Source organism: Rattus norvegicus, chromosome 13 (assembly GCF_021556685.1).
Source record: "Rattus norvegicus strain SHRSP/BbbUtx chromosome 13, alternate assembly SHRSP_T2T, whole genome shotgun sequence".
Taxonomy (NCBI): domain Eukaryota; kingdom Metazoa; phylum Chordata; class Mammalia; order Rodentia; family Muridae; genus Rattus; species Rattus norvegicus.
In genome coordinates, this window is record NC_141546.1 from 78,752,461 (window position 1) to 78,779,389 (window position 26,929).

At 38.6% G+C, this 26,929-nt stretch overlaps 1 protein-coding gene across 4 annotated transcripts in view; it reads left to right on the forward strand.

The window, feature by feature from the left end:
- Positions 1–26,929, forward strand: part of Kifap3 (kinesin-associated protein 3) — a 138,542-nt gene that overhangs the window by 15,755 nt on the left and 95,858 nt on the right. For 2 of the 4 annotated variants that reach the window (XM_087580239.1, NM_001401347.1), the window contains 8 exon segments: positions 1,011–1,238; positions 4,151–4,282; positions 8,461–8,615; positions 10,400–10,455; positions 11,660–11,801; positions 16,658–16,757; positions 18,094–18,218; positions 20,149–20,247. In XM_087580239.1, the coding sequence (XP_087436365.1) occupies positions 1,207–1,238; positions 4,151–4,282; positions 8,461–8,615; positions 10,400–10,455; positions 11,660–11,801; positions 16,658–16,757; positions 18,094–18,218; positions 20,149–20,247 (841 nt within the window). In that variant the 5' untranslated portion in view covers positions 1,011–1,206. 4 annotated transcript variants of the gene reach the window in all.

Sequence of the window (26,929 nt, forward strand, 5' to 3'; positions counted from 1 at the left end):
TTTGAAATAGAAGTCAAGTTGGGAAGAACTCCATATGTGACCTGCTTAGACTAATCATCAGAGTGTGAACGGAGAAGAAAGGCTGAATATCATGACTACCTTAAAGACAGAATTTTGTGACAGTTCATTAAGAAGACTTGTATAAACAAAGAGAACTGAAAGTTTGCTCCGAATTCCTTTCTTGATAGATTGAAAGAATAGTTACAACTTTAACCGAAATAAATTTAATCGGCGTGAATGGGGAGGGGCATAGAACATCTTTTTAATGTCTCTCTGTGTGACATTTTACACATAAAGATCAATCACTATTAACTCATTTAAAGGAGTGGCTAACAATGTACTAGAAGACAGTGAAGGACAGGTTAAAGGATTCCCCATCTCGAAGCAGAGCAGACAGCTTGCCACTGCTAAAAAGCAGCTCTTTTTTCTCTATACATTGTCGACAATTGCTTGCCTTGGAAGAACGATTGCTCAGGAATCAATGAACCATTTGGAAGTTCAGACATTGGCTTGTTGTAATAGAAGGGAGTGTTTTCTACTTTATGATTTTAATTGCCATTTTCAAAGTTGACTCTAGTCCTATACACTCCATATCACCAACTATTTCCACCAGCTAGAATTCAGTGCAATCAGTGCAGAACCTCATATGTTCCAGAATAGAAGCTCCACCGTAGAGGTTGTTGTCAAAGGCTACCCTGATGACCGTCATTAGCTAAAAGGTTTACTGGTTACACTGTCTTATTTCACGCTAAGGACTTTAAACTCCAGTTTTGCAGATTGCAATGCTTTTTCCTTTCCTATCCTCCAGGGGGCAGTGACCGGGAATACGCCTCCTAACCACACGCTCCCAGATCAGCACCAAACCCTTCCCCGCAGTTCCTGGGAACGTCAGATTTGTCGCAGGAGCCAGGGCCTCAAACTGGGCCTGCGCAGATTGTAGCTGTCGCGTGAGCGCATGCGCTTTGCGGAGAGTCGTGCCCTGACGGCTCTGGGCGGGTCTGGGCTGCTCCAGTGTTTTGGGGCCCAGGAGCTGTGGGAGGGGCCGGCGGCCTCACCGTGGTAACCGCTGCGCCGCCGCTGCCCCGCCTTGCAGGCCTCGGGACTGTCACCGCCTCTGCTTTGAGGGTACCTTGGCCGGGTCCCCGGAAGTAGCCCTCCCAGATCCTCAGACCCTCCCATTCTCCCCACGCCGCTGCTGCCGCCGCCATGCAAAGCGAGGACGCCAGATACCTCAAAAGGTGACGACCGGGGCTCCGCCCTGAGCAGATCCTTAGGTGTTAACCCTCTGACCATGGGATGTCCAGGGGCAAAGCTAGATATGTGAAGGGGTGGAAAGCAGGGAAGAAAAGAGAAAATGATGGGATGGAATAAAGGATGGACCCTGCGGCGGGGCGCGAGGTCCTTAATTCACTTTGGCTTGGAGGCATCCTGACAGCATCTATGATGGTGTCCTTGGTATATTAATCTATAACCGCAGTGAGAGGCAGGTTGGGCGAGGTAAACCCCATATTTCGTGTTTTTTGTTTTTGTTTTTTCCTATCCCACTCTCCTGGATTTCTCAATAGATGAATCCCATGGGAACTTGGAAATGAATTGTGTCACATCACCGATTTGTGTTCAGTTTGAGATTCGTAAATCATGGCGGGGGGTGTGGAATAAAGGCAGAGGTGGTGGTTTTTGCTTTATGCAAGACTGGATTGAGATGTTGAGTCTTCTGGTCTTGGTCCATTTCACCCACTTGACGGTGACATTCACTGTATAATTTCTGTAGGAAGTTCATTATTATTATTAAGACCTTGGCATGAAAAAGCCTACTTTTTAAAAAAAATATGTATGATATCAGCCACACCAAAGAAAAAGGAAATTAAGGAAATTTTGTGAGATTCCTTAACTTCTGTCCAAAATAAGACCACCTATGGTTAAAAAAAAAATATACCTCCCACTGGATCAAGTGTGAGCAAGCAGTGAATAAATTAAAGAAAATGCTAATTTGGAGTCTCTATTTTTAGTTAAAGCTCTGTTGCTAATCCACTGCAAAAAGCACACAGATTTTTTTTTTTTTTTGGACATAATTACTTCATTTGAGAATGAGAGACATTAAAACATGCCTGTTAGGTGGTTAAGTCCTAATAAAATTTGTTGAGTATATTTTCCCTTACTGATAGGGTTCTAGCCATCACAGAAATATCTTACAAGTGTTAGTGGACTCTTAACATAGTCAAGCAATTGTAAGATAAATCAACTGTACTGCTTTTATAAGACAAAGGGAACATAGTGCTTTGTCTTTTTCATTTTATATCTTTAATGGAAAAGGCAAATGAGAAGACTTTCAACAGAGATTTGTAAAAGGAATCAAAACAAATATATTTGTAAAAGGAATCACAACAAATATATAGTCAGTCCTCATTCCCAGCATCATTTTGTTAACAACATATACACACACGTGCATTTCCCCACACATTTGTTAACAACATGTACACACGTACAATTTCCCATACACTTTTTTTTGTCAACAACGAATTTTCTAATTTCAACTTTAAACCTAAGGTTATTTTAAAGAAAGTGCTGCTGTGATAGCGTTTGATGGTTTCCATATAATATGGCTGTGTCCAACGTGGTTTTCCTTAGGATCATTGTACTAGTGTGCACCCTCTTTGAAAACCACACCATCTAGAAAACAGTGCAACTGATCTAGTCACTGTGATGCTTTAGTCAGAACGATGGAAAAACATCGTTCAATTTTGCCTAATTGTGACAAAAGTTTGCCTTGCCCTCACATTATGTATATACATACACACTTAGATGGATATATATATGACACACGGGATCTTGATGGATATGGTATGTATGCTGCTTTGTTCAGTTTTTTCACAGTGAATACTTATGTTCCATTTCTGTTAAACTATGCTGTGCTGTACTATGTTGACGCTTTATGCCTTTTTGTGTAACTGTATAATATATATTCATTGCATGGATATATATTATAGCCTCATGACCAAGTGTTGATAGATATTTAGGGGGTTTGTGCCTGTCACCTATTAGGAATAACGTTACTGTCATCATGACGCTTCTCTTCAGTCATTTAGTGTACACATAAGCTGGGGCCTACAGGAACATGGAGTAATCTCATGTTGGACTCATTGAAGAGCCAGCCAGGAGCTTGCTTTCCTCAGCGCCTGTACCTCAGTGCCTGTACCTCATGTGTACCCTTAAGTGTGAGGACTCCATTTTTTCCCACACTTTGCCCATGCCTGTTATTTTCTCCCTGTGTTTCCCATGTTTGCTCTGTAATTGTAGCAGTTCTAGGGGCTGTAAAGAGGTGCCTTATTCTGCCTTAATTTGCATCTCCTAACAACCAAGAAAACTGAGCCTCTCTCATCCTCCTTGGTCATTTGTCTTTCCTTTTTAGGAGAACGTTGTTATTGAAATAGAATACAGCATATAAATATATATGGCATTATTAAATATGCAGTTTACAAACATTGGCCCCAGCCTTCGGTCGTCTTTTTACTGTGTTGAATATGTCAGTACTGTCAACCATTTTGATTAGTTGAAGTCTAATTTGTTAGTAATCACTATGACTTTTGGAAACATATTTAAGAAACCACTACTAAATTCAAAGTCATGAAGCTTCCCCTTATGTTTTATGGCTTCAGCTCTTAAACGCTGGTCTTTTCTCCACTGGAGTTAATTATTGTATCTGGTGGCTAAGAACATCTAATTTTCTTAGCATCGTCTGTCAGAGATTGTTCTGTCTCCCCATGGATACCTAGAGCATCCTTGTTGAAAATTAACTGACGGTAAACATAGGTCTTTTCCTGCACTGAGTCCTAACCAAGTGATCTATCAATGTGTGTATCTCCTTGAGCTAGTAACTTACTGCTCACATCGAGAGGTGTGAGTCCTACAACATTCCTGATATTTATCAACATTGTTATTTGGGGTCTTTGTTTCCCTGTAAAATTTCATGTTTTTTTCTCCTCCAGGCTGTCAAGGCTTTGATGGGGTTTGCTGAGACATACTGCTCTCTGAATAATAGGTTATTTAGTCCTTGAACATAGGATGACTTTCTCTTTTTTTAGTTTAGATGTAGAAACCTGGTGAAAGTTATGGATGTCCTGTGAGATTTAATCTTTTTTAATTTTTGTAGGAAAGTTAAAGGGGGGAATATTGATGTACATCCATCAGAAAAAGCTCTTATCGTTCAGTATGAAGTGGAGGCTACCATTCTTGGAGAAATGGGGGATCCCATGTTGGGAGAACGAAAGGAATGCCAAAAAATGTAAGTTTCCTTCATTTTGTATACATTATGGAAATAGGAGATTTTATATAACCTTTATAGAAATGGTATTATTTTAATCTTCATAGACAATAAATGGTAATAACATCCTTCTGGATTACTTCATCTTAGTTAAGGAAAGATTGCATTCAACTATATAAATATGGAATATATTCTAGAGAAAGTAAAACTTTTATAATGTTAAGTCAAATTAATCACAAAAGATATGTTTATATGGGATTTTTGCTTAGTTTAGAAATTTGGAGTCTTAGAAGATCCTGTGTTCTTTCTCCCATAGAATTGCTGGGAGTGGTATGATGTGCAGATGTTCCCAAATGGGGCACAGATCTTGATGAAAGGCACCTAGCCCTCAGAATAATGCTAGTATATGACAGGCTCTTTTTAAGACTGCTCTTAGATCCAGAGTCCCACTCACTTTCCTTTATGGTTTAAAGTACTTCAAGGGAGTGCCTTGGGAACTATTCTTTTTTCATTATTTTGAAGTTTTGCTGGTAATTATCCTACTTTCCTTCTAAAGCCCTATGCTAGTAGAGAAAATTTGATATCACTTGGTGTTCTCTCTCAACCCATTTCCAGCTATACAACACTGCCTTGGTAACTACTTAGAAAGAATTTCTACTTACGCCGTGTTGTGTTGGATCAAGGGTGCTTGGGCTGCTAGGAGAACATGTGAAAGTGCTGCTTTAAATATAGAGCATTGACTCTGGCAATTAAACAGTCTGGAGATAGTTTTTCCCCACAAGCCACGTTGTTTCCCCTAGAGATATGGTAGGTTGTCATTATAAGATGGTCACGTTGGCATCTAAGGTGGGATACTAAGCCTAAATTCCAGTGATGCTGTAGTTGAGAAGCTCTGGCTGGCTGCACTCTGTGAAGAGAAGCCGTTTGGTGTCTCAGTTCATTGTCCTCACTGGTGTTCTGTTGGCATCAGAAGGAGACTTACATTAATGACTTGTATTAAAAATAAATGAGTTCTCCAGACTATTCAAGTCTAGAAAAATAGGTACATGCTCACACTGTGGTCCAGCTAGCTCACACTTTTTTCTTTTCTATGTTTTTTCTTGTTTGTCATTGATTACCTGAAATTATATGACCTGAGTGTTAATGAACACCTCTGGAGATTTTATTTTAGATTTTCTAGAGAAAATCTGTCTTTAACTGTAGAGTCTCATGACCTACATTTGAGAGGAATTTAATTTTTTAGTCCTGAGGGATATACTCCCTAGCCAAAGGTGTGTCACACTTACTAACAAAAGCTGTTTCACACTCAAAAAGTATCTCGCACTCATTTGAAAAAAGTGTCATATTCACTAGCAAAATGTGTCACACTCAGTAGCAAAAGGTATGTACCAAAAGACACTACTGAAAGGAAAATGTGTTTTATTAGCTCAAGAGGTTTTGTTACTAGTGAAGAAGCGGAAATCTATATAAATTGAGATAGGTGTAGCATAAACTGTCATTACATTGGAGAAGTCAGTAATGTCCTAGAACCACAAATGTGGCATTTCAGCCTATAGCATTGCTCAGAGGAATGGTATAAACTATTCTCAGAGAGTTCATCTTTCTGAAGATTTCATTTCGAGAAGCTGATTGTTATGGTATGGAAATCATACAGGTGATATTTTGTTAGATTTAATGGATGCCTAATGAAAAGTATACATGCCGACCAAAAGCAGTTGAGTAGCTAAGTGTCATTTCAAAATAAAACTTGTTTTTCTCCAGTTTCCTTTCAATAGATGCAAGACTGAGGAGACTATACACACAAACCAAAATTGTTTGAGTTTATAGAGACTAAACTGGGTTGCTAATATATAGGGTGATAGAAAGTAGACCTAGAAGAGATTGAAAATCATATATAATCATATATAGATATAGATATAGATGTAGATATAGATAAAGAGAGGGGGGAATCACCGCATCCATTATAATGGCTAAGGCCCATAACACTGGCAACAGCAGATACTGGCAAGAATGTATTGATAGAAATTCTCAGTCCTGGCTTGTAATAGTATGAAGTGTGTGTCACACCATAAGATGGTGTACATTTATATTATCTAAACATAGGCTCACATAATATCCAGTAATTGTGCTTTTACTTACTTGAATGTATTAAAAACTTATGTGTACATAAACGACTACACACATATATTTATAGAAACTTTATCCAAACAGCCAACAACTGAAAGCAGCCAAGCTATTATTTCATAGTGAGTGGATCAGCTGTGATACCTCCCTATCATAAAGCATTATTCAAAAATAAAAAAATGAGTTATCAAGTACAAAAAAGAATTGAAGGACCCTCCATCCATATTGGTAACCAAAAGAAGTCAATCTGGGAAATCTACATTCTCTACATTCCGAATGTCTGACCTTGTAGAGGAGGCGAGACTCTAAGTATAATGGAGGAGTTAGAGATTGCCGTGGTCAGGGAGAGGACATTTTATGTATAAAACTGTAAGACATTTATAAACACTCACAGAACACAGAGTGAACACAGAATATCTACGGCCCTCAGGTAATAATTAGATGCATCAGCATTAGTTCCAGGCTTAATCAGGACTCACTTTCTGTTCTGTGAGTTTTGATAAAGGTAATAGCCATGCCACACAGATACAAGATGGCAATCATAAGAGTACACAGTGGAAACTGGGAAAAGGGTGAGCGTGGAATCCGTACTCTGTGAAGACCTTTTCTAGGAAATGAATCTATCCCAAAAACCTAACAGAAGTGTAAAGCTCTGTTCAGTGAGTTTCATTTTTGCCGTGTTTGGAATGGTCTCATCGTATAGCCTATGCTGACCTTGGGCTCGTGGTTCTGCTTCAGTGTCCTTCCAGGTTCTAGAGTCAAGTTTTCTTCTCACGCCGAGCTACCGATGTAGTTCTCCTGTGCCTCTTCTCAATCAGTTACTGAGATGCATGCGTTTCTGGGTTCCTTCTTAAAATTAACTTTAGAGCTGTCCCTCTGGGCCATCCTTGCTATATTTGCCTTAACAATGTTCACCTAGAAGTGCCCAAACTAAAGTCAGTTATTTTAAACACTTCAAAGTTATCAACGGCAAAAACAAGTAGACTTAAGTCAGAAAAGGAGTGTCATTCGAGCTAGTCTAAACTGGGAAGAATATGTAAGTCACACAACTAGAGTGGAAGTCATCTGTGTCTAATGCTGGCTTCCAGATGCCAAGTTCAGAGTGTTTGAGTAGATTCTCATCCTGTAGTAGCTTACTGTCTTCCTACAAAATAACAAAAATACTATCTTCACAAAAAGTAATGCTATACAGTGGGGTTTTGGTTGTTTTCTCCTTCTGAATGTAAGTCTGACATAGGAGAATTTACTAGACAATCCTGACTATATTTTCATAGTTCTCTCTCAGGCCATGAATCCCATTAAGCAGGCCATTGTGTTCCTCAGCACCATTTTTTTTCTTAGACTCATAGTAACTATCCTGGGCTCAATTTAAGAGGAAGCAAGTCCAGAGTACCTCGGGGTATGTATAGCACTTACCTCACAGGTGCCAAGTCCTGGGTTCCAGTCCCAGCACTGCAAGTAAAGAAAAACTTGGAAATGTCGTTATATTTAAGCATAAATTAATTACATCATTTGTGGCAGTATGAATTTCATACTTGGTAATAAAAACTGTTTTATATCAGAAGCACTGTCTCAAGCAGGACTTCTGAATAATGTATCCAGAAAGTCTCAAAGAATGTATGTTGCTAAATTACTTGGGGTGTTCGTTTGGATGATAATTACAGATTTGGGGGCAGGGGAACTGAGACAGGGTTTCTCTGTAGACCAGGCCATCCTCAAATTCAGAAATCTGCCTGCCTCTGCCTCCTGAGTCCTGGGATCAGAGGTACATGCTAATAACAGATTTTACACATTGCTGGAGTCCCGACTTCTTGATATTAAATTATTTCAAACTGTTATTATTACCATGATATTTTGTAAAGCTCTTGTACTTTGATTAAACACACAATTCCTGTAAAAAAAAAAAAAAAGAATGTATGTTGCTTTCAACTTATATACTCCTAACTATATCTAAATCTTTATTTTAATAAGATTCTCTGGCCAGGTAGGTATAGAGTCTATGTATAATAGAACAGTATTACTGTCTGTCATGGACTTGTACAATGTCTGAATTGGGAATTGGCATGTTTTTGCAGCATCCGCCTGAAGAGTCTCAATGCTAACACAGACATAACCTCTCTGGCCCGGAAAGTGGTTGAAGAATGTAAACTCATCCATCCCTCAAAGCTCAATGAGGTGGAACAGCTTTTGTACTATCTACAGAACCGCCGTGACTCATTGTCAGGAAAAGGTAAGCGGATGGAGTCTGGCATTTTAGATTTAATACCAAAGGCGAGTGTTAGTCATCTTCAAAATCGTATATGTACTTTGTAAGTATATGTTTAATACAGTATAGTACAGTACAGTATAGTTTAAAAATACAGTTATGAAAGCTGTATTCATTTCGGTGCTGAGTTCTTACTGGTGTTAGGATAGACAGACAGATGTATTTCCTTCCCCACATTGGAGGTTTTATGCTTCTACACACAGTGGTCAGACTCTGCTTCACTGGATGAGGGTGTGTTCATGTACACTGGAATAGGGGTAAATCTGTCATAAAGACTGTAGAATAATAAAAGGCATATATAGGGCGGAAAGTATCCTCTCTGTTCCTATTAGCCTTATATTTTCTCTATCTGCTAAGTATGCATAACCTGTCATTTGAGTTGAGTTCTGTGTTTTAAGCATTACTGTGCACATGATAAATATCACAGCCTTCTAGGGTAGTGCTCTCACCTTGTCCTTAGGAAAGTGTGACATTCCACATCATTATCTTCATTCTTGTCATTTTCCTGTCCTCAGTTCCCACAAAAGAACTGGTACATTAATGTTTTATAACTCAGAAGATATAAAAGATGGTTTCAAATAAAAATGGAAACATGTACAAATGAATTATTGAATGTTTAGTGATTAGAATGTACTTTATGAAAAAGGAAATATAAAAATGTATCCATTATATATGGATAAAATAACAAGTCAGTATTATTCTCTTTCTGCACATTAATAGTTAGAGATACATGCTTTACTGTATAGTAAAACTATATCTAAATTATTTAGTTTTTTGTAACTTTTGTACTTTGATAATTTAGAGCCAGAAGCCTCACCCTAAAGACAAGGAAAGAGGACTGTAGTACATTTTAACAGCGTGGTTCATGAGCTTAAATGACCCCTTCCTTTGCTCATCAAAACCAGTCCTACAGTAAATTATCTGTCTGGGACAGAACTTAGTGTTGCTGACACACCCACCCTTATCTATCGTGGATTCCGCCTCTGAAAGCAGAAGGGCTAATCCTGTTTTAATTCATTGTTTGTGTATGTCAAGAGCATGTTTCTCGTTTCCCATTGCTCATACTGCATTGCTCATTTCCTTTTATTAGCATGTATTAATTGTATGTATTAATTGTATAGAGCCATGGTTTTATTATGACAGTTTGACTGTAACACTCATTTATCTCAAACATCCTATCAGAATCCCTGGTCCATCCCCTTTTTCTTACCAAGCAGTCTCCAGTAAGGATCAAATCTCTTATATGTATGTTTATTTGTTAATTATACATCTTTTGATACTTTTCTGGTTTATTTTAGTATATGCATTTTTTGTTTAGAATATGAAAATATGCGTTTAGCTGAATAGTATAATAAATGTATATAGTACCTTTGAATGCCTCCTTGGGACTAAATAAGGATTAAGTTGGTATAAATATCAAATATTATCTTTTAATTTATATTCTTTATTTCACTTTTCAGACAAAAATCATTCACTTATTCATTTCACTCTCTGTTAACTTTAGTTTTTATATTATTTGTTTTTGTATTAGTCATACCAAATTCTTTATCTTGCTGATTGACTAGATTGCATCATTAGAACAAATAGCTGATTTTTATATGGAAATATTTTATTTTATGCATTGAGAGAAATTTTATCAAATATTTAGTTTTATACCCCAGCTTAGGCAGCATTAAACTCAACTACTTAAATAGTCACTTGAAACCCTTAAAACCTAATTCTCAGGGTTTTTAAAAATCTTTTTACAGAAAAGAAAGAAAAGTCTAGCAAGCCTAAAGACCCACCTCCTTTTGAAGGGATGGAGGTAAGACCTATGAACTCTGTTCTACTGAGTGAACAACCTTCAGCTTTTACTACCAGTAGTGCATATAACCATGTTGTTCAGTTTAGAGACACGTGGAAAAAATCAATGTTTGCTTGATGAAAAACAAAAATTGTTGGTTGTGCCTTATAACACATAATTTTAATTTTATTAAAATAAGTGGCAAAATATTCTAAACATTTTGAAATAAGTTTCAAAATATTTAATCTTTTATATTAGGTACAAATTGCATTAAAATACATAAATTGTAAAGTTTATATATGTTCCATTTTATTTTGCTTATAGTTTTATATCAGCATTCTAATACACCAAGGCATAAAATTTCTTTATTTTTATTTTTTAATTACTTTACATTTCCATCCCAGCCCCATCCCTTTTCTCTTCCCAGTCCCATCCTTACAAATTCTTTCCACCATTGCCCCCTACTCTTCTTCTCAGAGAAGGCAAGCCCCATATGGGTACCACCCAACCCTGGGGCATCTAGTCCCTGCAAGCCTAGGCACATCCTCTCCCTCTGAGGCCCAGGTAAGGAGAAGGGGATACTATGAGGGGAAACAGAGACCGAGAGAGCATCCAGCCTCCTTTCTACTTGTGAGGGGACACACATAAAGCCCAAGCTGCATATTTGCTCCAGATGTGTAAGGCATGCAGGTCCAGCTCCTGCATGCTCCCTGGTAGGTGGCCCAGGATCTGTGAGTTGGGAGTCCCCATGGTCACAGGTTAGTTGACTCTGGGTCTTTTCATGCTGTCCCTGACCCCTCTGACTTGTTCCCTTCTGTCTCCCACTCTTCACAAGAGCTCCACCTGATGTTTGACTCTGGGTCTCTGTATCTGCCTCCGTCTGCTGGGCAGGAGACAGATATGCTAGGTTCCTGTCTGCAAGTGCAGCAGAGTGTCATTAATGATGTCGGGGTTGGCTGTCCCATGGGACGGCTCTCGAGTTGGAGCAGCCATTGGCTGGCTGTTCCCTCAGTCTGCCCCATCTTAACCCGCCCACATCTTGTAGGAAGACAAATTTGGGGTCGAAGATTTTATAGAGAGATTGATGTCTCCCTAAAATTTCTATCTATAAAAAAATGGCTATCATCTGTTCTTTGCTTGTTGCTATGATAAGTAATATATTGATCACAAAGTATCATCCATCTGACTGTCTGTGAGAGCTGCTGAGTGCTCGCCTGTGTTTCAGATTGACGAGGTGGCCAACATTAACGACATGGATGAGTACATTGAGCTCTTGTATGAAGACCTTCCAGACAAGGTCCGGGGCTCGGCCTTGATCCTACAGCTTGCTCGAAATCCTGATAACCTGGAAGAGCTATTATTAAATGGTGATTTCTCTTTCTAAATATTAAAAGTAGAAAAATCATGTAAAACAAACCTACTCTTGAAGTCTGAACTGAGATCTTAAATATTTTATGTTTGCAAATGCACATATGCATGTTTTTCATGTCTTATATATTTAATTTTGAATGTTAATTTTTTCTTCTCTGTAGTATGAATGTTTTCAATCTATTATCTTCCTCTCCTTCTCTCTGTACATGGTAGGTCTATTTTCCATTCTTTTCTTTTGACGCTGCTTGTGTGTTTAAATCTCAAGAATTTCTGATAGAACCAGCTTATGAGCAGATCACCATAGGTTCTTTAATCCATTTCTGTTTATTGGTATGTTTAGTCTGTTTTACATTGGTGTAATGCTTATAAGGCAGTCTTTGTCATTTTATATTTGCTATGAATGACCAAACCTTTAACATGTCTATATATATTTTAAATAGAAAGTTTATCATGATTCTTAACCTTTTTTACTCTATATTTTCTTCTATTATTTTTTCTATTCTCGGTTTCTCTTTTTCTTTTTTTTAAGATTTATTTATTTTATGTACGTGAGTACACTATAGCTGTCTTCACACACACTAGAAGAGGGTATCAGATCCCATTACAGATGTTGTGAGCCACCATGTGCTTGCTGGGAATTGAACTCAGGACCTCTGGAAGAGCAGTCAGTGCTCTTAACGATTGAGCCATCTCTCCTAGTTCACCAATTGAAGCTAATTTTCTATACTTATGGTTTCCTGAGTTATTATCTTAGTGATGCCTTGGCATTATCTTGACAGTTTCAAATAGTCATGTTCAAGTTACTACCAACCTAATTTTAACAGCATACAGAAATTTGTTCCTATACACCCTTTGACTCTTTTCCCTCCTCACTCCTTTGTACTATAATAATACCAATGACATTTCTTGCATATGTGTAAAGTATGTGCATATCCATATGCATGTTCACAAGTGCATGAGCACACATGTTCATAAAAGTATGCATTCTCATGTGTGTGTAGAGGCCAGGGCTGATATCAAAAGTCTTGCGTGGTCACTGTCTACCTTGTTTGTCTCTCAGTTGAACCCAGAGCTGAAGAGACTAGTGCAGCTCGTCCGCTTCTGAGCTCTGGAGTTACAGGCAGGTCACTGAGGGACACCTTGCAGGGGTGAAAGCTCAGTTCAGATTGGTTTCGTCGACCTGGGGAGCTGACACTAGGCAGCTCGTTGTCAGCATATTTAAAACACAACACAATAGGGGAAATGTTTCCAGGCAACACCCATTCCCATTCCAGGTCCACAGAAAAGCTTAGGTGTGACTTCATAGAAACTCCTTCACAAAGTCCATGTGAGCACAAGGGTCGGGGTCTATTGCTAAAAGACCTAGAATCTAGTGCGGTCTCTGGGTGAAATAGCAGAGAGGTCAGCTGTACTTACAACATCCCTCCCAGAAATGGGTTCCATTAGCTGGGAGCTAGAGAGAATGGTCTAGGAAGGGAAGAGTCTGGGGTAAGCATTCAGGGTGAGGTCTGTCACTGCAGAGAGGCAAAACATTACCAGGTCATTAACAATATCCACTCCCAGCTTTGGGGGTGGAAATTCCTTTGAGGAGAGAGCCCTGTGTTTAACATACTGGTTCCCTAGTGCTCTGGGGGCCCAAGGACTTTTGTGTCCCCAGCAGATGACAGGAATTCTCTGCAGTTTCCATGTGTCGTTCTTCCATCTTCCTTTCTACATGCTTTCTGAGGTGAATCTGCTTATCATCATGTATGGTGCTGTGCAGACACAAAGCTGCATTTCTCTTCAGGCTTTGCTTCTCTTGTCCTTTGTAGTCACAAATCTGACCACGACCACGGTGTGTCTCTGGGTTGATGTCATCAGTGTGTATACTTGGAGTGTGTATACCTTTTGGTCTGAAGCAGCCATGACAGCTTCAGCTGTTAATTCATTACATACTTGCCCCTTTCATGTTTCTGGGGCTTCATCACGAATATGCTGTGTGTTTGTCTCCTCTATAGATCTCTGAGGGTCTGCTCATTTGACTGCCTTCTCTTTTTCCTTCAGATTAATCTAGAATGTTTATATTACCTTTGTGTCTAAGATTCCCAGTGAATTTGTATTTCAGCTTTTGTACCCTTCATTACAGGTTTTCTGGTTGTGTCTTTTTTAGTAATTGCTGTCTCCTTGATAAACCGTCGTTCTCATTCCCTCACATACCCACCTTTACATCAGAAGAAGTGGTTCACTTTGATTTTTATATTCCTGCATCTGTGTATATGTGTATTTAAATGTTTGCACATTTGTGAGGTTGGAGACCATAAGAGGGCATCAGGTGTCTTACTTTTATCATTTTCTGCCTTTTCTTTGAGGCAAGGTCTCTGCCTGAGTCTAGGACAGGTTTTCCCAACCCAGCTGGATCCCTGCACATCTCAAGGACGTACCTGTTTCACCCCTTGGATCTGGATAATGAGGTGTGAGATGCCTGGTGGCGAGTTTGGGGGCTGGAACCTGAAGTGTGGCTGTCATGATTGCACAATAAGTGCTCCTCAGTGCCACCCACCTCACTGGCCCTTCCTTCAGTTTTCTCGTTATAATAATAACTGAGTCAAGTCCTGGTCTCATGAGCTCAGTGTCTGTGCCTTTACATGGACAGTCTCTACTGATGACTGTATGACCTGAGCGTGGGTCATACAGTTGGGTTTCTTCCTATGATGAGTTGTGTTGTTGAAACTATATGTGGCAACTTGGGAAGTCAGATTCCTGCTACCCCAAGGCTTGTTATTGATGTGTTTGTTTGTTTGCTGAGTTTTGTAGATTGATTCTGCAAAGTTGGTATCCCTTGCCTTAGAGAGTCATGGACATCTGTGTTCTGTTAGCTTATTTTAGTCAGCAGTGACTGGGCAAAGATTTTATTAAATACCTGATGAAAATGTCTCCCTGCCCTTGCTGAAGACCTCTGTGTATGTTAGGTGTTGACAGATTTCACACTTCAGACTCTGCTTCCTCCCTGATACAGTGTTTCAAATTCAGCCAGAATCGATTGACTAATGGCTTTCTAGGTCTTTCTATAGTAGGCATACAACTGTGTACCTTTGTGTGGCTTTATAGACTTAAGAATATGTTTGACCCCCTTAAAGATCCTGAAAGTACCTGATTTTTAGTTTTGCTTTAAAAAATTGATAGCTTTTTTGTTAATCCTACTAACAAACTCATTATGACACTACCACAGTGCTTTTCTCCAAATACCCTGAGAAGAAGGCTGTTTGTACACAGCAAAGTCCAGGTCAAGTAATGATGACTGGCATTCTCTGCACCCCGTGCACCCAGCTTTTAATAAGCAACTTGTGGTGTGGAATCTAAGAGAAGCTTTAGACTCTGTCCTTCTTAGCTCCTACTCCTCCTGTGCCAGGCCTGCCTGCATGCTGCCATGCCCCTGCCTTGGTGATAATGGACTAAACCTCTTATCATGTAAGTCAGCCCCAATTAAATGTTGTCCTTATAAGAGTTGCTGTAGTCATGGTGCCTGTTCACAGCAGTAAAACCCTAAGACAGAAGTGAGTATAGAGATGTAAATTGAGGTTTCTCCATGTCGTTCAGTCCTTCCTTCCCTTTTAGTTAGTGATCAGAACCCAGGTATCCAATTAGTGATCAGAACATGACCTTACCCAGGTATCGAGTTAGTGATCAGAACATGACCTTACCTGGGTATCCAGATTCCTCTTGTTACTGTTCCCGTGGGCCTGCTGTTCCTTCATGGACGGATGCTGTTCCTTCTTCAGGAGACTGTCTCCTTTCCAGGTACACTTCTGCACAGTGTGGTGTGCTGTTCCCCTCTCTTTCATTACCCTACTGGATAATGCCTGTACCAGTGTAATGGTACAGGTTGGTGGTGGTTCTGTATAGAATTAAATCCAAGGCCAGCACCTACATGAATACCTGAGGGAGTGTGGTGTCCCACTTTTTTTTTTATTAACTTGAGTATTTCTTATATACATTTCGAGTGTTATTCCCTTTCCTGGTTTCCGGGCAAACATCCCCCTCCCCCCTCCCCCCTCCCCTTCTTTATGTGTCCTACTTTTTATCCCAGTACAGACATGTAATTCTCACAGCAAGCTAGCTAGCTAGACGCGACATTTAGGGAGCTCTGGATTCAGTTGAGAGACCCTGTGGCAATGAATAAAGTGGCAAACAATTGAGAAAGACTCCTAGAATCAGCTTCTGGCCTCTGTGTATATGTGCAGACCCATGTGCAAACACACAGGAACCACAAACACATCATCGTGCAAAAAAATAAAAAATCTTACCACATCTCGTTAAAAACTAACCCCACATTTACTTAATATCTCTAAATATTACCTCCTTCAAACAAATATATACTTCCAAGAACTTATTTTCTGAATTTCTAATTTTATGTCTTTTGGTATGTCATATGGAAATATTACTTTTCTTTACATAAATTTAATTGACTTATCTTTATGGAGCTAAGTTGACTAAACTGCTCATTTATATTCTGGACATATTCTAGTCTTTGTCCTAATAGAGTAACTCAGAGGTTAAAAAGAAGACAGCAAAGGAATACAGTAGTAAGATTCCAAGCAGAAACAAGTCAGGAAATGGACAGCCTTGGATGATCTCTCTGTCGCATTTGTCTGATTCACAGCTGATTTCTTACTGCATACACATGTATGTCAGGTGTTTTGAATTAAAGTTATTCTTCTAAATTAGCTTTCCGTATTGGAAAGAAACATCCTACTTTTTTGTTCCAGTTCCATCTTGGCTTTGTTACTTATTCATAAGTAGACATTTAAAACCAACCTCCGTTTATATCAAAGGAGAGGTAAATGATCATATCCGTATGTTTCCTTTTCCTTAGAAACTGCCCTGGGTGCGCTAGCAAGAGTCCTGAGAGAAGACTGGAAACAAAGCGTTGAGTTAGCTACAAATATCATTTATATCTTCTTTTGCTTCTCTAGGTAAGTATGGGTTCTAAGGGCTGATCGACCTCTGTTGCTGTCTGCCTGTGTCAGTGTGACTCTCTCGGTCTTTGTTTGTTTGTTCATGCTCTGCGTCCTATTACTGGCTTTTTACTTTGTTCTTTCCTTCAGTCTACACTTCCCTATGCCCCCGCATGCACACAGGCATACACACACACACACACACACACACACACACACACACACACACACATACACACACACACACACATTCATACACTCCTTTTGGCATAACGGTTGGCATATGGTTATGTCTCTGGTGGAAGAAGATCTCAGTTTGAGTGCAATGTCTGCTGTTTACACACTGTGTACTCTCGGTTGTTTTACTTAATCTCTCTGGGCCTCAGTTCCTTCCTATATAAAATATTCATTGTAATAGCCATGTTTTCTTCAGTAGACATACTTCTGAATTTTAGTTTTTAACAATTTAGTATATACTTTGTGGATACAGTGTAATAGTTTGAGTAAATATAATGATATATAAATGATTAAATCAGGGTGATTGGCATTTCCAACTCTGTGAACACTTGCTATTATCTCTTAGTATTAGGCACTGTAGTTACCAAACTGTGCTATAAAACAGAACTTATTCTCCTGTCTGCTGAGTGCTGATTTTGGTACTCACTCTCTTATTCTACTCTCTCTATATAAGCCAACTCTTTCCTTCCACACCTGAACAAGGACATACGACATTTGCTTTTCTTCATTTGAATTATTTCACTTAACATAATGCCCTCTAGTTCCACTCATGTTTCTAATAAATTAGGAAGTTTTATTCTCTTAGTGGTTAAATATACTTTATTTATATGTATATGTTCTTTAACAAGGATATTATTGAGATTTTATGAACATTTTCTTCCCAATTAGATTGCTAGACTAGTATTAGCAAAGAAATTTTATTAAATAAATGCTTGAATAAATTATCTAGCAAACATATATCCAATAAATAAAATGAGTACTTAGTAGTGTTATAGTATTAGTTTTGTTAGACAATATTCTAAAGTGTGTTATGAAACTATTTTAGTACTTAATGTGGTGATTAATCATAAGAACATGCTTATAATGTTATTTAAGGTAAGGGTAGCATGTTTACACATATTTAAGATAATTTTGTAATTTCATATTTTTATTTAATTTAATTTTTAATGTATTTAAATTTATTTTAAAATTATTGTACTGTGGTTTTATGTATCCATGGAAATGTATGCCAGACTTATGTTTTGTATGGTTTATGTCAGTTTAGGCCAAACCACGAGTTTTCTGATATGAACAAAATGTCCTCTTTTTAATGTATATTAAAATTTCTTCTTTGAAGCTTTTCTCATTTTCATGGACTCATCACTCACTATAAAATTGGAGCACTGTGTATGAATATCATTGATCATGAGTTAAAAAGACACGAGCTTTGGCAAGAAGAACTTTCTAAGAAGAAGAAAGCTGATATCCTTTAGGTGCCATTTGACCTGTACCTATGCCTCGCTGCTTTGGGTGGTAGGGTGGGCTTGTTCTTTGTTTTTTAATTTCTGTCATTTTATTTGGAAATCATGCAAGAGTGTGTCAGAGGTAAAGATGGAGGTAGGATTTTCAGAGTAAACGCAGTTCGACATAGACATTGTCTCTTCCTGGGTGACCGGTTAATGAGTGTGAACAATGAAGCTGCGGTGTGGGGGATTGAGTAAAGGAGGAGTCTCAGAAGCTCACGTGTCCACTCTACTGTGTTTGGTGACGCACGGCTCACCACTGCCTGTGGACTTCCAAGGAACTTTGATGGGAGTGGATTACATTTTCCATGAACCTAATTTTTCAGGGAAACTAACTTAGCGTCTTACTTTTCTATGAATTTCAGCTTTCCAAGTTAAGTCTTTCTAGTTGAGAGATATATAGAATGGTAGAACCCTCGAGATGAACATTAGAAATTCTCTATTTTATTGTATCTTATGGTCTAAGAATTGTTTTTGGGGTTCTTTAACAAATGCCTTCAAACACTGTGACAGCATTATTGCCCCTTGGCATGAAGCGTTTGGGGTGGAACTTCTGTCACTTTAGTTTCCCTTGCTTTTTGAGCTATGGTCTGCATTCAGATAACTTCTGTCTCTTGAGTTTAGTCTTCCATACTGAATCCAGTATAATGATACTCTCTTCAGCATTACAGTAATCTCATCGGAAGCTATTTATCATATGGTCTTTACAATTGAATTCTAGCTCAGAGGCCCTGGACTGACTATTCATACATCATGAGATGCTTTATAAGTCAGCAAGCCATCGGAAGCAATAGCATTATTGAATACAGTGTGTATTCGTATCTATTAGAAATGAAAGCATCGTTCCTCTTTAAGAAAAATGAGAAAAAATGAGGCAGAGAGGCCAACAGACAATCATAATGGACTGAGACTGCATTATTGAGTCAATGAGAGAGCCCATCTTTTCTACAGGATGAAGGCTGAGGGCATGTGCACACATAGGTAGCTATCAGGAAGTTACAGCTTTTTAAAAACTTTTTTGTAATTTTTCTGCTTTGGATGGGAGCAGGATAGGTTGTTTTCCGTACCTGGGCAAATAGTTTCTGCCAGTGGAGCTGAAGTCCAGCTGGGACTGAGACATTCTTTATGCCTAAGGACTATTGCCCGGGAGCCTGACTCAGGTCTTCATGACCTGAGACTAGTACCATTGAGTCCTCTTTGACCAGGGGTGGTGTATTTCTTAAATCTTCATTGTGTAACTCATGGGCCTTATTAATCAAGATGTTCTTCTCTTGCAATCCCCAACCTGAGCAAGGTGCTAAAAAGCCTTAGAATTAATCTGCATATTCAAGTATTTTGGCTGTCTGCCTGAAGGAGAGTTTATTATTCTTAACAACTACATGAGTTTCTGTAAAAAAGTAACTTTTTAATGGACCCAGTTATAGTCTGTCATAGACTTGGCAACTTTCATAAGATATTTGCATGTAATTACTGAGAATCCAAGCATTTGGTGGAGTTCGAACATTTCCTCATACTAGGACTACAAGGGTATTATGGGACTTGGCTAACAAGTCCTGTTTTGCACAGTCCTGCGGTTAAGATTTTAGTTGGGTGGGGAGTAGCTCAAGTTGCAGCCAGGTTTGGCAGCGCACACTGTTAACCCCAGTACTCCAGTGGCAAAGGTAAGTGGGTCCCTGAGTCCGGGCCCAGCCAAGTCTACATAGTAGGTCCAGGTCAGCCAGAGTTACAGAGTGAAACCTTGACTTAATAGTAATAATACAATATAAACATAGTAGCACTGTTCTCAAATAGTAATAATACAATATAAACATAGTAGCACTGTTCTCAAATAGTCTTCTGTAGGATTTCTTCACTTACCTTCATGCTTATGATCCTTGACTTGATTTTACTTGATGAAGACCTTGAAAATCAAACTTTGAGAAAGGATTATGACAAAACCTTTAAAAAATACCAGGGACTTGTGGTAAAACAAGAGCAGCTCTTGAGAGGTAAGAGCTCCTGATCACTTCCTGTAACCTGGCACTCAGAAACTAATGTAAAGTTATTTTAGCTTTCAAAATATTTTCAGTTAATAAAGAATAAATCCTGTTTCTAAGATGACTGAATAGTAAGAGACTTTAATATCATGTGGCTTTGCCATCACGTAAGGTACAGAGACTGAAGATTTAGTTAGAGTGGCATGGATCCTCTCAGTGAGTCCCAGAGTCCTGCTTATGGTCAACTATGATTTGGGTTATTTGTTGCTTATTTGGTGACCTGTGTATATGGAAATGTTTGTACATGGAAATGTCTTATTCCCTGATAGTTCTTAGCTTTTCTAACTACACTGAATTGTTCAAGTTTTGCTGTTGTTCTGTTTGGTTTGCATTACTAGGAATCAAAAACCAAGGACTGCACTGCTAGGCAGGCATCCCACTGCTGAACCCTGTGCCAGCCTGTTTTAAAGATCTAAATTAAGTTTAGCCTACTGGAAAAGAAGCCAGCCACCTTTTCAATGTTCCGTGTTTAAAAAGACTAGAATATAGTAACTTTTACCTGGATCAGCATATAAACCAAAATAGATTAGATCTTTAAAAATAATTGTTTTGTTAGAATTTTAAAACACTAAGTTGGTTTTTTAAGCATGTAGAATAGTAAGCTCTATTCCTAACCAAAATATTTATTTATGCAAATATTTTATGTTCTGTTTATCCAGTTTTATTGAGAGATGACTGATAGGTAGTAAACATAATTTGGTATATTTTAATATATGCAAATAATTCCTGGACTGTGATCATTCAAGGTAGATATAGACCATTCCATAGCTGCCTTATATATCTGTTATCGTTCCATCATTTTTTTCTCCCTCCTCTAGTAATTTAGAAGAATAATCCTTGTTTGGTCAGAATAAGGATACATCCCTGTTGTTGGAGTTATCCATTTTTTCTTTTAATTATTCGTATCTGATAATTTTCTGTACTCTTTTGGAGTCTTTCTAGTTTTGGGCAGTTGCTTTGCTGTGTATCCTCAGAGATGGCACAGTGAGCAATGTTTAGCACTTAGAAGACTACCCTACATAGAAGTGCCCTCTATCCGATGCTCCCACCATTAGTGTATAAAAATCCAGAGTGTGTTCCAGCATAGCCACAGAGAAGCCCTGTCTTTAAAAAAGTAAGAGAAAAGACTGACATGATCAATATTATTAATTTTATTCGCTTACAATTTAATATATTTGTAGTTTGATTTGAACTTCCCAGCCCACTACTTAGGTTGAGAGACTCTTCATATCTCAATCTGCGTTTCTTTTGTTGAAATCTCCTTTCATGTATCTTATTTCTTAGTAGGATTATTTTGTATGCATACGTGTGTATGTATATGTATTCTCTCTCTCTCTCTCTCTCTCTCTCTCTCTCTCTCTCTGTGTGTGTGTGTGTGTGTGTGTGTGTGTATGATATGTTTTATATAACCTTTATAAAATATATGATTTGTTCACAAAGACTTCCGGTCTGGTTATCTTTTTACTCACTAATAATGTCTTTTGAGGGTCAGAATTTTTAGTTTTTATGAATTATAATTTGGGCTTTTATGCATCATTGTTTTGGCACTGTACTATAATATCTTCCCTAACTGCAGTTAGGGAATGAGTTTTTGCTGTGTTTTATTCTAGAAGTTCGGTCATTCCAGGGTTTGTAGTAAAATCAGTGATACATTTTGAATACATTTGAATTGAGGTAGTTTTATTTTTTCATATGAATATATCGCTATTCATCATTCATTTTATTTCTTTCAATCTAATTCAGGAGGATTCTGTCTTTGCCAAAAAGTCACTCCTCTGTGTATGTGCATGTCTGTTCGGCACTCTGTCTTCGTCCACCCACCGCTTTTGTGTAGGTTTGCTGGTATACAGCATTCTGATTATGGAAAAGGTTTTATATAATTTTGTTTTAAGTGTAAAGCAGAAAAAGAGAGACTTACTCAATGTGGTCACATGGGGAAGAGGATCAAGGAGATACAGAGAAGCTCAAGCATGTCTTTGGAATTCTGAAGTGAAATCAAAGTTCAAATAGAGGGTCAAGATGTGGTCCTGCCCACCCTAGACCCATCCTTGTCTGGGCTTCAGAGTTGTCCTGTAGGTGGTCTGACAAGTTGTTAGAATTGTATGACTCTCTTCAGGGAGACACATTCCCTCTCCCCTGAGACTCCTGCAGAAACTCCATGTCTTCAGGGCGCATTGATTCAGACATCTGTCTGTATCTCTTCAGAAGGCCATCGTTCTACCAGACTTCTGACATTTCCCCACTGCATGTTTTAGTACCTCAAACTTGATGTGGACCATTTCCATGTCTGAAACAAATATAATATACAAAATATAAATTATGACCAAGGTTAGCGCAGTTTGTTAGTGCCAGGCTCCTGTTGCAAGAGAACCATTTTTCACAGCCTCGTGGCGTTTAGTTACTTTTGGAAGGCTGGCACAAGCAGTTTTGTCTTGTTGGCTTGAGAAACATCTTACCGTAAAGTCTAGGCTGCCCTTAGAATTATCTTCTTGGTTCAGCTTTCCTAGTGGTAGGGTTGTGTGTCCACCATAACTATTTCAGCTCTGACAGTCTCCCTCCCACCCCACCCCCTTGTCTCTCAATACTCTCTGAAGACATTGTTGGTTAACCATCTGATGGTTTGTTCTCCATTGTCCCACAATGATAGGGAAAGATTCATCCTGGTTGGTCTAGGCTGGACCCACACTGGGGGAAGAAGGGAAGTGACAGATGGAGTTAATGCCACTAAGCCCTTCAGGCCAGATTTAACCAGTGGGGTAGAGAAGAGATGCTCTTAGGTTGGGTTTGCACAGGGTCCATTCTGTCTGTCTTGTGGGAAATACTCTAGCATCTCAGAATGTTCAGGTTTCTTTGTCAGAAGCTGCACTTGTGTAGACTGTTAACAGTTTACTTTATAAGGCTTTACGAAAACACAACTACCAAGTAATACATAACAGTTAGCTAGAAGGCTTTATAAAAACAGCGGTAAAAATAGAACTATTTGGAAAAATAAGTAACTGAGTTCAGGCTTAGAAATACCTAGCGCTTCTCAGTCTTTGAAAGGCTTTCATAGTATAAGTTAGCTCACTTTCTCATACATGGCCTCTCTTGTGGCTCCAGAATTAGCTCAGACTAGTCATCCTGGCCCATGGCCAGCGGGAGGCAGGGCATGTTCTGGCCTGCTGTGCTTCAAGGTGGCTTCCGGCTGGCTAAAGCCAGGGTTACAGTCTCCCCTTTACCACAGCTGGCTGCTGCAAACACATTGTGCCGAGCAAGAGCTCTCGGCTACATTGCATGTATGAACTTTACGTGCTCTTTAACTCTATTAATTTTGCATAACATACCAACTTTGGATACACAACCAGACATGCTTTTAGTCAGATGCATCGTGCATCAACTACACTAGCATCAGTGTAAAGTAGTTGCTTTCAGTGCAGGGATTTAAAGGCTGCAATACAAGCTGATCAGTTTTTTAATTTTTATTAGAGTTTAATTTGCTCTGTTTTGTTGTTTTAAGAGAAAGCTGAGGTCATTTGTCTAATAATTTGTTTTAGAGCACAAATGTTCCCTCTGACTGCAACCCAAATATTTTCATGGGTTTTTTTATTTATAATTTTATTTAATTAAGTTTAATTTCCATTTCTCCTTTTTTAACTCATAGGTTATTTACACAGCAGTCATTTTGTTCCAGATAATTGGGGATTTTCCAGAGATCTTAGTGTCATTGATATTTCCTCTTGTGTGTTTGATTTCAGATGATTTATGATTCTGTCTTCACACTCACTAATCTTTTCTTCTCTAAGTCCCAGCACTGCCTTTATATTCCATTGCATTGCTAAGCACTTTTAGACGTTTTTATTTTTATTTTCTGCCTCCCACATGTCTCCCTAACTTCTCCTGCTTTTGGGTTGTATTTCCGGTGCCTTAAATGGCTTGATACTCTTTGATTTGTCTGCCAGATGGCATGAAATGTACATTATATTTTATTCATAAAAATGGCCTTTTATTATGTGATGCTGGAGAGAAGGCTCAACAATTTTGAGTGTTTGTTGCTCTTACAGAGGACAACACACACATTACGTAGGTCACATCTACTTCTTAAGTCCAGTTTTGAGCGACCCAGTGGCCTCCATGAGCACTGCATACATGTGTGAGCATACAGACAAGCAGACACACATAAGCATATTAATTGAGCATAAAACAGATTAATTGAGTGTTCAGTTAATTAACAAATTAATAAATATACTTGAGTTTTGTTTTAGGGAATAGTTTAGTTACCTGGAAAGATTTTGAACCTTTTAGGTCTTGATCTTGAGTCATAAGTATGAGCAGCATTTAGTCTAAATGTCTCTACTACCAAGACAAGACACTTTGAGAATTCCTCAATTACCTATAAATTATAAGATTTCCAGTGTGTGCTGTTTCTAGTTTCTTGTACAGCACCATGTGCTTTTTCTAATAATCCTTTTTGTTGCTGTTCTGTCCCTGGGCTCATTTGGATCCTAAATATACTTGTGCCCAACTGTAGCCTATTCCGTACACAGTGGAGTTTATAGAACTCCAGAGTTCTCTTTCTCTGTATACTTCTCCCTTCTCCAGTCTTCTTCTCTGTATTATGGCTTCTAGCAGACCCTTCAGTCCATCTCTGTTGCTTGGAGACTTGTCAGCTTCTGCCTGGGTTCTTCCTTGTGTGGTAATGCGGAAACTTTGCCTAGACAGCCTTGTAGGCAGTCACATGGCTATGTCCTTTGTTTCTTACCTCTCAGAGATCACTATAATTCGTTGTTTGATGTCTAGCATTGTGAAAACCTTAGTTTGTGTGTTTTAATTTTTTGTTGTTTGTTTTTGTAAAACACATCTCTACTGTAATGAAGTTGTTTGAAGTGGGTCTCTTTGAATTATTCTCACAGAGTTTCTTCTGCTGGCTCTAGAGAATAATTACTACTTTGTCATTTTGATATCTCTCAGCTGTCTAATACTTCTTGGCTTGCTTGTTGCAAATCAGTCCCAACTCTGCTTCCATTTCACCCAGGGCTTCCGTTACTAGATTAAGACTCTCCCCTAACTGATTATTGCATTATCTTATCTACTACCAATGCAAAGACTAGATTTCCAAATAAAGCCCAATGCTAAGGTCCTGTTAAATTTTAGGTAGGCACTGTTCAACTCGCTGCATCTGCTTTGGCCAGACACAGAAGGCCTTACGGTCTCCTGCGTTATGATGTGCACGGAACCCTCAGCATGATGCAGCCACATAACTAGCTGCTGGGCTCGTGTTTCATTCAGTTCTGCTGCCTCCTACCTGTGTAGATAGGACAGTTACTTAGGTTAGGTACTTAACTTCCTGTGTGTAAGGTGTCTGTGCTACATTGCTTATAAATATCTTAGCATTATTTATTTTTGTTGAGAACCATTATAGCTGCCATACATGCAATTATAAAGATATTTACCTTTCTAGAACCAATTTTGCTAAATAAATATTTATCAACTTGTACTAATATAAATATACAGACATATATTTGCATATATTGCCATCTTCTTTGCATTAAGAGGTCAACGTGGATAAGAAGAATGTGTTGAGAAAATGCTGGGGAAGTGATGTATGCCATGACTCTAGCACTGGGGAAGCTTAAATGGCAAGAGCACATGTTCACAGTCAGCCTGGGCTAATGGTCAGCTCTGTCTAAAGAGACAGAAACCATTAAACGAAATGCCAGAAATAGTAATATAAAGCCATTAAAGAAGACAAAAATGATTATATTCATCAATAACCTACATAATTTTGACAAAAAATTATTTTCAAGCCACACCGTGAAACTTCCTGTCCAGACAGAATGTAAGCTGTCACCTACCGTGCTTCATCTCAGGATGGCTTCTTGTAGCCGCTGTGCCTTTCCTGTCACTCTCACAGAGCCTGAGAATCACTGAGCGTTAGCCCGCCCTACTGAGTAGACTTCCTGCAGATCAGCAGAAAGATGAACTGTCATGAACTAGTGCTGTTTAGATAAGTTAATGATTTTATGAAGTCCCTGATTTGATTCAAATAATCTTAGGAAGAAAGTTTTAAAAGATGGTTTTAGTTGTTACCTAGAAAGATGTAATAAAGCTAAAATCAAGAGTAAACGTCCTCACTCCTCATGATAGTAAGCAAAGACTGCATAATAAGGAATTCAGTGAGCTTTCACAATTACACTAAAAAGAGAGATAACTTGGGACAAATCTGTATTCAAATAAAAGCATTCACATCCAAGGATGAAGCCACAGGCGTGCACTACAGTAAAGCAAGGCAGTGTGAAACTACTGCTTTGAACTTACTATAAACATATAGAATTAATATCGACATCCTTCTGTAATTCCCATTTTATATAACATTTTATCTCTGGGGTAATTTTCTAAAGAACTTTTGTCTAGAAGGTATAAAAAGGCCAGAGAAAAGAAAGTTGTCGGCTTGGGGGGGGTTCTAACCCATCCATCCATCCAAGTATGTGTGTATGTAGATATAATATATTGTACACAAATAATGTATATTTGTGTGTGTATGTGTACATGTGTACATATATGTACATGTATGTAAGCATGAATGAACACTTGTGGAGTTGATTTGAGACAAGTGGTTGGGCCTTGCCCAGATTTGTGTGTGTGTGTGTGTGTGTGT